General features: G+C 39.6%; 1 protein-coding gene across 1 annotated transcript in view; it reads left to right on the forward strand.

Annotated features, from left to right (window-relative positions):
* Window positions 1–2122: 2122 nt before the first annotated feature.
* LOC104942337 (uncharacterized) overlaps window positions 2123–12313 on the forward strand; it is a 32030-nt gene continuing 21839 nt past the window's right edge. The window contains exon 1 of the mRNA XM_010767539.1: window positions 2123–2412. Coding sequence (XP_010765841.1) covers window positions 2386–2412 — 27 coding nt within the window. The 5' untranslated portion in view covers window positions 2123–2385. The remainder of the gene's footprint in view (window positions 2413–12313) is intronic.

Here is a 12313-nt window from a genome sequence, read left to right on the forward strand (position 1 = left end):
GTGATCACCTTGGATGGCTTTCTATTCCCCTCCCTCACAGGTCGGACGCGAAGAGCCGCGTCCTCATGCTCCTCTGTCCCTGTGCGCAGCGCTGTCCCTGCTAGTGGGCGGCGCACGGCTGCCTTGCGCCCATTCTCAGCGCTGTTTGTAGCATTAAGAGAGCGCGCTGTCCGATCGGGCAGCCTCGTCTGACACAGTACGGCTGTCACAGCTGGCTGTGTGAAGCTGTGTCACAGGCATATGCTCCTCATGCTGGATCCCGGAGACTCAATGTTGCACTCCCACCGGAGGGAATGTCCTCCTCACGGCTTGCACGGAGGAATGTCCAGTGGAAGACATTTGCAAACTGCTGCATCTTGGTCTTCCCTCCTGGTGTCATTTATGTGCAATTGTACGGTTGAGGATGTCTCCCATGTCCTCTCTGACACCCCTGTACGGAGTGGGGTCTTGTCAGAGTGAGTGAGTCAGGGCGATGCAGCTGCTGCGCTCTCTCCCTGCCTCTCGGCACGCGGGAGCAGCCCCTTTTACCCCTCCTTATGAGAGGGGATGGTTTCCCATTTTTTTTTTCTCTGACGACATGTTTTGGTACGGAGATGTCTTGCAGGAAGCGAGTGACCGTCAGGGATCCAGCTGGGCACTCTCCTGTCTGACACGAAGAGAGCTGCTGTTCCCCTTCTATGATCGCTGGGCAAGGTGGGACCTTCGTCTCCACTTTCTCACAGCGGCTGGGTATGTATTGTTCCCAGCCTTCATCCCGTAAGGGAAGATAGGCATGTTTTGCTATGTTCCAGGGACGGTGATGCGCCATTACACATGGCACAACAGGCATGGGGTGTTATTGAGCAGGTGTGTCTGTGCTTATAGTGCCGGGCGGACCCAGTGGGGCGCAGACTACATCATGCTTCGCCCTTAACCCAATAGAGATAGCCTTAGAGGGCGAAGCCATATACGAAATAGAACTGAGGTTACCTACTGTAACCCCAGCTTCTATGAGTAAATGGCGCAGCCCTCTAAGCGCTGGGCCCCACTGGCTCTACGAATAGCTGAAGAAAAGTTATTTTGTATGGGAGCAGATTGCCGGGCCTCCTTCCTATTTATACCGGAAGGAGGCCCGAGGGCGGGGCCCACCTTGAGGGTGGGCGTGGACTACAAGTGTTTCAGTGCTGCGCGGGTGTGCAGGGGGATTACCCAATAGCAATAGCCTTAGAGGGCTGCGCCATTTACTCATAGAAACTGGGGTGACAGTAGGTAACCTCAGTTCTGTGTTTTATTATTGGCAAGCAAAAAAACAACAAAACAAACTTTGGCTCCTTTGAGCTTTCCAGTACATGCTGGCCCTATACTGTATCTGCCTTTCTACCAACAGAATATCCAGTAAACCAGATGTGCCTATATTTTTGTTCGATTCTTACAAAAATAATACGAAGACGCAAATAGATCAATAAAATCTTTAAAATAAATAATAAATGGCTATAACAGGGAGTAAGGGGCTTTGCTCAAACATTTCTAACCACCTTGATGATCTCATGATGGAAGCCGGGAACGACATAGGTCTACTCAATAAGGATGATGTGAACCAAAATGAAATCGTTCTAATGAGTTATAAATAATGGTGTTACTTTCTATCCTTTACATATATTCTTAACTATGTTGTGTCATACAAAACAGGTATAGATTTCCCTAAATACATAAATATAAATAAATGCTCTGAGATTTGAATAGAAATCAAACAAGAGATTTCAAAAAAGACCTAAGTCGAAAGAAAACAATAGTTGGCCAAATGGACATGTGTGTTTGAAGCCCGAACTAATTCAGCCTAAACATCACTAAACAGCCCGATTTATAGTCTATGGTTTGAAGGCACATACACATCTCAATGAGTGGAGATTTCAATGAAAATATTGTAGACACATTTCTTTGCATAAAAGAGTGAATGAAAATCTAATACATAGACAAATGAAGAAAGAGTGAGAGAGAGAGAGAGAAAGAGAGAGAGTGAGAGAGAGAGAGAGAGAGAGAAAGACAGAGACTTGCACCTCCTTCGTCACATGTGACAGTCTAGCTCCCCCTCTGCCTCCCCCCTCCCTCCCTCCCGCCTCACGCTCATGCCGTCTCGCGCGCGTCTACATCTCTTCATGTATCCGTCTGCTCAGCTTCTTTCTGATACATTCTCCTCATTTTCCCCCGGTTCTTCTTTCTCGTTTTTTTCTTCTTTCTTATTTGCATCTTCGACATGCTCACGTGAAGTCCGCCAACTTGCAGAACACTGTGGATGCCGAGTTAAAAAAAAAAGAAAGAAGGCAAATGCTCTATCGGGGAATAATAGAAACAACTACGCACGTTTGCATCTTTCGTTGAGTGCCTTGGCTTGAACGGAGCAACAGGATGGATCTTTCCTTCATGGCTGCGCAGGTGAGATATTTTTTCTCTCATTTGCACAAAGAGGTTAATCAGGTTCTAACTTTTGTACATTTATCTATTGATTTCATGGGCGTGGCCGGTCAACAATCCATGCACTTTATCAATTGTACATGTTCTGTACGTCTGAACACCATTTATCAAGCCGTTTAGCATAAATTGGTTCCCTTAACTGGAAAATCAATATCCATAATATGGCTACTTTATGGCACTTAGTACTCCCCTTCTATATGGTCATTCTTGTAGAGGTATTTTAGTAATTCGTTTATATTGTTGTCCTTTATATGCTTTATATAGGTTTTAGTTTTGGGGAATTGTATGGTCATACTGTACTTTTCTGTGTTTTTTTAATTAAAACTTTTTTTAATAGTTTTTTTAATTACATTTTATTGTTTTGTTTTTGCAGTGAAATTACAACAATTTGATTTGAACAAGACCCTGTGGTCTATTGTGTTGAGGAATATGGCTGTTTGAATTGATTTTGGATTAATGGAGAACATGTGTTATTGTGCATCTTTTTGGGCATGTGGTTTGTTTCCATAGGAACTGATTGGCTATTACTATTATTATCCTCTCCTCTCTCAGAGCCTGCGTATGGTTTGTACTGTGCCCTTTTCTGTGCAACTGCTATTAAAAGACTTTACAGCATCATATTTGCTCCCAATGGCTGTTGTGCAGGACCGAAATGCCCCCAAATCTTTATAAATCATAAACCCCTGAATTAAATGTCATTGGAGCATGGAGCCATCCGAGAATACATTTTTCTTCAACATGAGAGGTAGAGTGATAACATTGGAGAAAATAAAATCTTTACATCCAAAAATAGTCAGCATTATTCACAATGATTATGCAAACTTTTGGTGAATGAAGTTATCAACATCAGGGTTATAATTCACATTACTCTGGTGATCCATTGTCTTTAAGGACTCAATGTGCTCTTGTGTTTTTAGGAGCTGTATACAGATAAGATAGACATGCACATGCACCACACTTAGAGCAGCTGACAGCATGGGAAAGGCAGGTCAGCCTATTTATGTGGGCAGTCAGTTACTCATAATCACAACTGGGAATGGTTGAATACCACAGTGTTTGAACACACTCAGCTGGAGCCTGGGACTCCGCTGCCAAAGTAATATGTTTCTTCTGCCCTGGCGATGCATGAGGATGCACAGCTATGCAGAAAGGGCTCTCAGTAATGGTGGCAGACAATGAGCTGGCCTTAAAAGTAATTACAGAAAGCAATTTTAAAGAATGTGGAAACCATATTGCACAACACATTTGGTGAGAGCATTTTATTAACTTTTATTAAAAAAAGAGCAAATGTATTCTCAAAATGGATAAGCAAGAGGGAAACAAAATGATCAGCAGTTTAACATTACTGCAACATGTGTGAAGAATTTATTAAACCTACACTTAACGATGGCTGCAACTAAAAATCATAATAATCCCTGCAAATACAATTACCAAAAAAAAGCAGTATTAGCAGGTTAGGTTATACCAGACAATACCATTTTCTACAATGTTTTAAAACTGAATGAGGTATGGATTGCCACTCAATTTATTACGCCATCCTGTGGTGGCCTCTTCTTCTGCAACGGTATAATTGTCTTCAAGTTTTGGTGCCACCTGCTGCTTGTCTTGACAAATGAACTCATAATAATTAAAATAAACGCACATTTTGTTTTGCCATTTTTTTGTAAAAATGTGCCTACATTTGCTTTACATTTGTATGTATAATGTCAGTTAAAATGTATGCTGTGGGCCAGTTGTGTTAAGAGTTAAAATGTGAAGGGTCATGGTAGAAGGTGACAACTATTTAGTGCCAGGAATCATGGCCTGGCTTAAATAAGGCTCTGCTTCCAGTTCCCCATGACCCCATCTCATCAAACTTGTTTCCTACAGCTCATCCAGTTAACCTTTTCTCGGAGCATTCATACACCTCGACCTCCAGACTGCAGACCCATCAGAATGGCTAATTTTACTGAGGTGAAAATCCTCCCATTGCCTTGATTCGTTCACTAATGGTGACTGTGAATTAAGTCAGGAAAATGGCCCTGGAGTTTTGAAGATGGACTTCACAATGGATGGTTCTTTTGTCCATCCATCTCAGCGTAGCACTGCCGCCTGCAAATCACTGAACCTTTGCCATCACTTTGACTCTTGAAGATGACTGATGCTGCCATAACTGTTCTCTCATAAAGACAGGGAAAGTTTTAAAGGGGTCTAACTTAGAGGACCTGGCTGGGTGTTTTCTCCCTGTAGCAGACGATCAAGAATAAGTATTTCAGAAGATCTACTCAGTGTATTTAAAGAGAACCCATTAAGCTCATTAGTGGTATAGATCTTTCAGAATCTAATTTCCCGAGAAAACTAAGTCTGGCATGCAACAAAAACACATTCTCCAAAACAAGAGCATGCATCATATGTTTACCACAGAATACCACTTCAGACTGGCAACATAATTGGCAATTTGTTCTCTGCATTTTATCACTGTTCTTTTGTTTAAATGATATTGTACGATATCACAGAAACATGCTAAATAGGTCTCTGGAGAACAATGGGTGTGCTTTGTGTTTGGTGAATCATTTGCATTTGGCAGCAATGCCTCACTGGTTCGAAATGAAAAAGTGCGTACTTCATTAGGCTGAAAGTGGTGGCATCCTCAAGCATAGCAAAACATGGATTAATAGGTGACTATCACAGTTAAGCTTTGAATACTAAGGTGGAGTGCAATTTATTTTGTATCTTTTCAAATAGACTGAATTGTTTCAGATAACTTCCCTCAGCTCCTTATTAAGATATATTTCTAAGGTGCCTTACTTTTTGCTACATGTATTTTTCAAGACCAACTGCACCTTTGCACTTTGTGATTATTGCGATGGCAGATGTTAAGGCATAACAAATGAGCCGGTGTGTTCCCTGGTCACTAACTGATGTTGAGGTCAAGTTTAAAGTGTAGTAGACGGGCTTGCTGGGCATTTTCCATTCTCAGCCTTGCTCCAGCTGACATATCTGCCACACAGGACAGCAAAACCCTTAAGGCTGTGTCTATTCAGTGCACAGTGACCCACTGGCCTTGGCCTTTTACTCATTTATGCATGTGCACATGGATTGCATGCACACAGAAACCCTTTTAAAAAGTACTATTGTGGCATTTATTTATCCCCATGTGTAAAAAAAAAAGGCAAAGAACACTCTACATGTGTTTCCTTTCCATTACTGTCTAGACAGTTAGGTATTGACCGTCTTGAGTTCCCTGTGGGCAAGGACTGTCAGATGGCAAGGTCAAGGGGTGAACATACTCTTAATGTGGCTTGCACTTAACTGATATTGATTTATTTGGACCGATCTGTATTTTAGGTAAAAGAAAATATATTTATCCAAACTAGGGGTGTGCCAACCACAATCTACTAATACTGTGACGATGGATACCTTATACAACCCCACTTCAAACAATCCAAGACGCTTAAGGTCTGTTTCCATTCTCCTCATTTGAGATATTTTGTCTTTTCATGACAGGCCATCAGCCGTTCTCATTACTCAATTACTTATTCAGTGAAGCTGTGGCTCTGAGTCATTCTACCTGACAGGGTCGTATATATATCTGCCTGTGTTAGAGAGGATAGATGAGAATGAACGGATGGGGATGGAAGGCGCAGTTTAGAGGCTCAACACAAACAGAGACATGTGTTAACCCAAAGCAACAAAAGCAGACAGGACTAGAAAATAGACCTTGTAATAATAATAGATCAAAAGATCTAGAAAGTCAACACAAACAGATTAGATTATTATACGATGAAAATTACGGTAGATATGGTAGATTGATTAAATACATTGACCTGATGCAGCATTTATTTGCAGTTTTGAGAATTATTTGCCAAAGTTACTTAGATTATAATAACCATTGAAGCAAATTAACTGTCATAAGGATCATGGCTGGAGACATACAGTAGTGAGGAGACTTGTTAGCGCACCTCTACCACTGATATGAAGCCAGAAATGGTAATGAAAGATGAATAGTTCACAGATGAGATTATTTTCCTATTAAACACACTTTGCAAAATAGCAGCCGCCACAAGGGCTATATCGAGACCATCTTTGTTCTAAATTGCATACAAAATTCAATTACATAATCATGTTATCTCCCCGTGGATTCTTCACGCACGGACTGTCCATTTTAAAGAATAAATATCCTGGTCTCTATAGTAGAGGCTTATTTGAAGTGTGTCATAATGGCACACAAGCCTTTTCATTTATTGGACTTCCTTTCCCCTCCGGTGTTTTGTCTGCCTTTCCCTCAATTGGTTTTATATAAAAGCTATATTCTTGAGATAGGGAAAAAACTCCCAAAGACCTCCATGGTTGTAAATAGGTTGAGAACACTACATTAAATCAATTAGATGGAGCTGTATGGACTAAGATAATCAATGAATTATTTAAATAGATGAAAAGCCGCTCTTTGTTAGATCTGGTTTCTTTATTTAGCGGCTTTCCCGGGTAGATCTGTCTAAGGGTTTAAATGTACTTGCACATTTCATCCCTTCATGTCTATGCCTCCATTGTAGATATAAATACAACTTAAATTGATAGAATAACGTTAAAAACCAAAGTGAGTGAGATTTTTTGTGTTTTGTTGTGAACAATATATGAAAGTGTTTGATGTGAAAGCCAGCAGAAGCATTAAAGACATTAATACGCTGCAACCGACCAGGATGCCATGTTAAAAAGTAGGTCCTTTAAATGAGGAAAATTTACCGGAAGCCATAAAGTGATGAAGATGTAACCCTGCTTTTCACAGCAGGGCCACTTTGTGGTTTACTTTCACTTGATGGATGTACTGCATGTAGAGAGGGAACATAAAATACACTGGGGGCAGAAACATTAAGAACAAACACATTGAGCAGCATTTTGTTGGGGATTTGCTTTGGATGACTGATTTGTACGTCATACTCCCCACAATCAAACAAAACCTCATTAAAAAATAATGGTGTAGGTTTTTGTAACTGTTGCTTTTTGGGGAGAGTTGCTTCAGCTGCAGGTGGTCGGGTCAAACTAGCAATATCGGTTTCTTGCTGTGGAAGTGAGAAATCTTAATGCTCTCACTGGGAGCTATTGACTTAGCACCAGGAAGTTGCAGGTCTCTATTTTTGGCTCTGATAAGGTTGAAGCAGGCGCCAAACAGCATGTAAACAGATTTGCTTAACCCTTTCCCCTTAGCAGCAATTGTCCAATCGTTACTTAGCAACCGTTACTAGGCACAGCAGGCCTGTCAAGGATTGGTATTCACAAAAAGTTGAAACTCTTATAAATAATTTGCGTTATTGTAGGGCTGCTCAATTAATCATATTGTAATCGCAATTACGATTATGGCTTGCAACGATTAAGAAAACAACGTAATCGAAATAAAAAGATTATTTTTTTATTATTATTTATTACTTTTTTTTTTTTTATTATAATGTTTTTTTTTCTTCTGGTTTTTCAGTTGAATCTTGAATCATACTTAAAGTTCAGGGTAATCAACTGTTAAAAACAAACTGTTCACAAAAAAATTCTCCCAATAAAGGATGTTTTCAAAGTCAATGAATAATCGCATTTAATAATCGCAATTACAATTATTGACCCAAATAATCGAGATTATGATTTTTGCCATAATCGAGCAACCCTACGTTATTGTTTTTTAAACTGTTTAATTACAGACCAAAACCAAAATAACAGAGGAAAAGTGTGATCCAAGATTGTTTGACCAATCCTTACATGGGACATTGCATACTATTATTCTGTGGGGTTCAGCTAAAATAGCTATAAATGATTCATTTGTTGTGAATTTAGCCTGATGTATTTATGGTAGCTTCTTTGAAATAGGAAGCCAAATTACCATCCTTTTCAAAATGAGCTTTTGAGGAGTCAATCTGCAACCAATATCATTGTAAACAGCCATGAAGGAAAAGGAAGCTTGACAGAATCAACCATAACTAAGGGCTTACAGAGGCGTTAGTTACTGGTTAAATCATTCGGTTCTCTCTGATTGATGAATATAATGCGACTCAGCTGCCACAATACTGCACGTAATTTCCGAGTGTCTCCATGTTATCTCAGCTTACAATATGTTTGCACTGTAGATGCAAACATCTCCCAGCTGTTTTGAACCTGAAATGAATGATTGCATATTGAAAAAAGCCCTGGAGAGAATGAAAGGGAGATTTAATGGACTGTGACAGCCAAGTATGAAGTAATAACATATTTCCCTGATAGACCTAACCCCCCTAACTGCATGATGCTTCCTATATAACTGTGCCTCTGATATTCAGCTGGTATGAATGATGGATTCCCGTATAAACTCATCCTCACATAATTTAAAGCAGCTTTATCCCCTGTATTGATATGTTGACTGAAACTCATGATTATTGACTCAACTTAAGAGTAATACAAGAAAAAAAAGCTCCATGCACATGAACTTGAAATTGAAATTCTGCTCATGATCAGTTCTTTTAATTAAAGGGAACTCGGGATGTATTTATGGAAGTTAAACAATGCATGCTTTGGTTTTTGTGAAGGCTCGCAAAATGGTGAATGACAGATAACAAACCATCAAGGAGGAAGCTGAGATGTATTATGATTGTAGTTAAATAGATCACCACAGATGCTGAAATTCATCATTACTTTGAGTTGTATTCATTAGCATACAGAACAGAACATTTAGTAATTTTGTGTATGGAGTCTCCTGCACAGCTTTTTTCTAGTTTGCCAAGAGTTGTAAATTATAATGTTCTGTTCCCTGGGTTTAATTTCAGTAAATCTCCCCTGTATACACAAAGAGAAAAACGTGTTTTCTTGGAGCTTTATTTCATTTTTTAGACAACAGAATTTCTGCTGCAGCTTTTCAGCAATTTAAGTCAGTTCTCACCCCAAGCTTTAATACTCTAGTGACTTCAAACAATGCTTCTATATTAACACCAACAGCAAAACCTGCTTTTGATTTGATCTGTTTCGCTGGGCCTTACTCTTTGAGTCTGACCTTGGGCTTTGTTCAAAGGATGCTGCCCTGAAACTAATGACATAGTCTTCAGACGGGCCTCTCTCTCCGCCCTTCCCGCTCACTCACTCATGTTCAATCTGCAAAGAAGCTGAGGTTATATCGCACATAATATACCTGCACTCCCCGAGAAACACTGTTGCCCTAAGAGAAAGTTAAAGTTTCACTGACAGTCTCAGTATGTAGCCACGGCTCAGGCACAGTCTGTAAAGAACCCACAGTATCCACACATCATCTCATTATCCTGGATTATATAACACCCGTCCTATTAGAACTCAATTACCATATTTCAGTCTTATAGCTCATTTGTGTCATATGCATCTGATCATTATACCACAAATGGAATAGTTTCAATTTCTATGCTGATGAACTTCCCAAAAAGGTAAATTACACCCGTCATCTGGGCATTACTTCAATGTGTTGCTGCTAATATTTATTTACATCAGATTTATTACAGCTATTTTTGTCGTACAATGCCAGTCTCGCTTAATGCTCCACAGCTCCTATTATATTTTATATTAAGCAAATCTGACCTTCTCATTTCGGGTGCATTCAACTTTAATGCCCCGATGATGAATCAGGCACTTACGGTACTGTCAGTTGTATTACGTATGGAAATCTTTTGGAATGCCCGCTGGTGTGCATGAGTGGTGGAGAAGTAACTAACTTGGATTTTTCTTAAAATGTTGAATTCTTCATGGTTCTTACAAGGAGTTTTTAATCAATTCAACGCTAGAGCTTCAAGCATTTTTTTTCCCCAGATGCTTTTATGTGTTTGAGCTAAATACCATAATGTAGTAGTAAACACAGTATCAGTCCTAACAATGCATCACTCTCAGTAGTGAGTGGCTCTTTGGTCTGTTGTGTTTCACTGTTTTACCCCTGAGCTATTTGCAACATATTACCTTATGAGGTTTCTCTGTGATCTCAGGCATTTTTCTCCAGTGAAAATGGCTCATTGAGTATTGAGCTTCACCTTGTAGTGCAACACAACACTGCATTATGTACGTCACACATCCATTTCGGCTTATAGCTACTCTGTTGTCTTTACACAGCACCTACAGGTCAATGCAATGTAGGATCACTATTTACTCACCCATGTGTAAACAATAAAACATTCAAACAATTGTAACATTTAGAAGACATTATTTTTGTTTAGTGCTGCAATTGCTGATCAAAGAGTGTGAACACGGGGTAATTGATTAATTTCACACCTGAGACTCTTTTATGGGATGCTACCAGCTTACACACAAACACACGCCTGCTGTTCAGACAAGGCTCTGTGTCCTGACACCCACCTCAATGCTCAATGTGATATATTTCCATCAGAGAAGGAATAAAACATTTTTTTTTTTATTTGTAGCAGTTATTTATGGACAGTAGGTACGTAACAATAAATGCAGCGCTTTAAAGTGCAAGTGGTGTGTGTGTGTGTGTGTGTGTGTGTGTGTGTGTGTGTGTGTGTGTGTGTGTGTGTGTGGTGTGTGGTGGTGTGTGTGTGTGTGTGGGTGTGTGTGTGGTGTGTTGTGTGTGTGTGTGTGTGTGTGTGTGTGTGTTGAGTGGAGTAATGTGTGTTTTAAATGCATTGCAATAAGATGAATAGTACAAGGATGAAATTCACACATCGATTTTGGTTGATGCATACACGTGTGTTTTGTCACATTTCCATGAACTGAACAAACATGGCCTGACACTGTCGCGGTGCGTCACACTCAACAAAATACAAGGAGACACACACATACTGTAAACATCATAGCATTACATTCAAAGACTATAGGGCAAATTACGGGGCATTACCTTATAAAATAAAACAAAAACTATAAAAGAATGCAGACAGGGCTGAGAGCTTCGCGGATGTCCCGACTGAACTTTGGATTAGGACTGGATGTGGCTTTGAATGAAGGATAAGGTTGTTGACGCCGTGTGTTGGATGAAGAAAGAATAAGATAGAATCAGCAGATATTTGATGTAGAGGTGAGAACTTTCATACATATTATTGGGTCCTGGTCTGATATTCAAGCTATTAATACTGGTAAAGCGTCAAAGACAATTAGTTTATTTTTCCATTATTGTTTGGTTGAAGTGAGCTGTATCAGCAGCACTACAGCTAAGTATGGTGATTATTATGTATTTGATAAATGGGGTACAACTCGAACAAATATCTATAAAAACTTGCTCAATTATATTTAGGATTTCTGTCATTTTACGTTAGTTTTTGTTATGGCTTCATTATCAATAGTTGTCCAAACCGTCTCCGATAATGCATGTATGTTGAAAGAAAACTCTGATGTTTGTGTGTGAAACATTAATTTATTGTTTTATATGTTTGAGTTTTCTTCTTTGTTTGTGTTCATTGTGTATGTCTTGAAATGTTTTAATAGTAGGCTGTTGGGATGTAACTTGTAGGGGAGATGGGAATGGTTAATCCACACCTGCGTTCATAGGCATAACAATAGATCGTGATTTCTTTTTAATTGAAGATCCAACAGAAATCCTTAATATTGATCTTATTGTCTCTTTTCAATAGTTCATAGGTTTTCAATTCCCACTAATGCCTAAGAGGAACATATTATCTTCTTTTGAATATGAATCTTTTCTACAGTATGAAACAGAAGACGAAATGTTGTCAAAAGTGAATGAAGTGACTTGATGTAATGTTGTAGCAAGAAGGGAATCCAACTGTGAACTGGGTGGTGTGTGTGTGTGTGGGTTGGTGTGTGTGTGGTGTGTGTTGTGTGTGTGTGTGTGTTGTGTGTGTGTGTGTGTGTGTGTGTGTTTGTGTGTGTGTTGTGTGTGTGTGTGAGTTGAGTAAGAGTGTGTTTTAATGCATGCAGATAAGATGAATAGTACACAGGAATATTC

This window comes from Notothenia coriiceps, unplaced genomic scaffold (genome assembly GCF_000735185.1).
Source record: "Notothenia coriiceps isolate Sejong01 unplaced genomic scaffold, NC01 NC01_scaffold00004485, whole genome shotgun sequence".
NCBI classification, from domain to species: domain Eukaryota; kingdom Metazoa; phylum Chordata; class Actinopteri; order Perciformes; family Nototheniidae; genus Notothenia; species Notothenia coriiceps.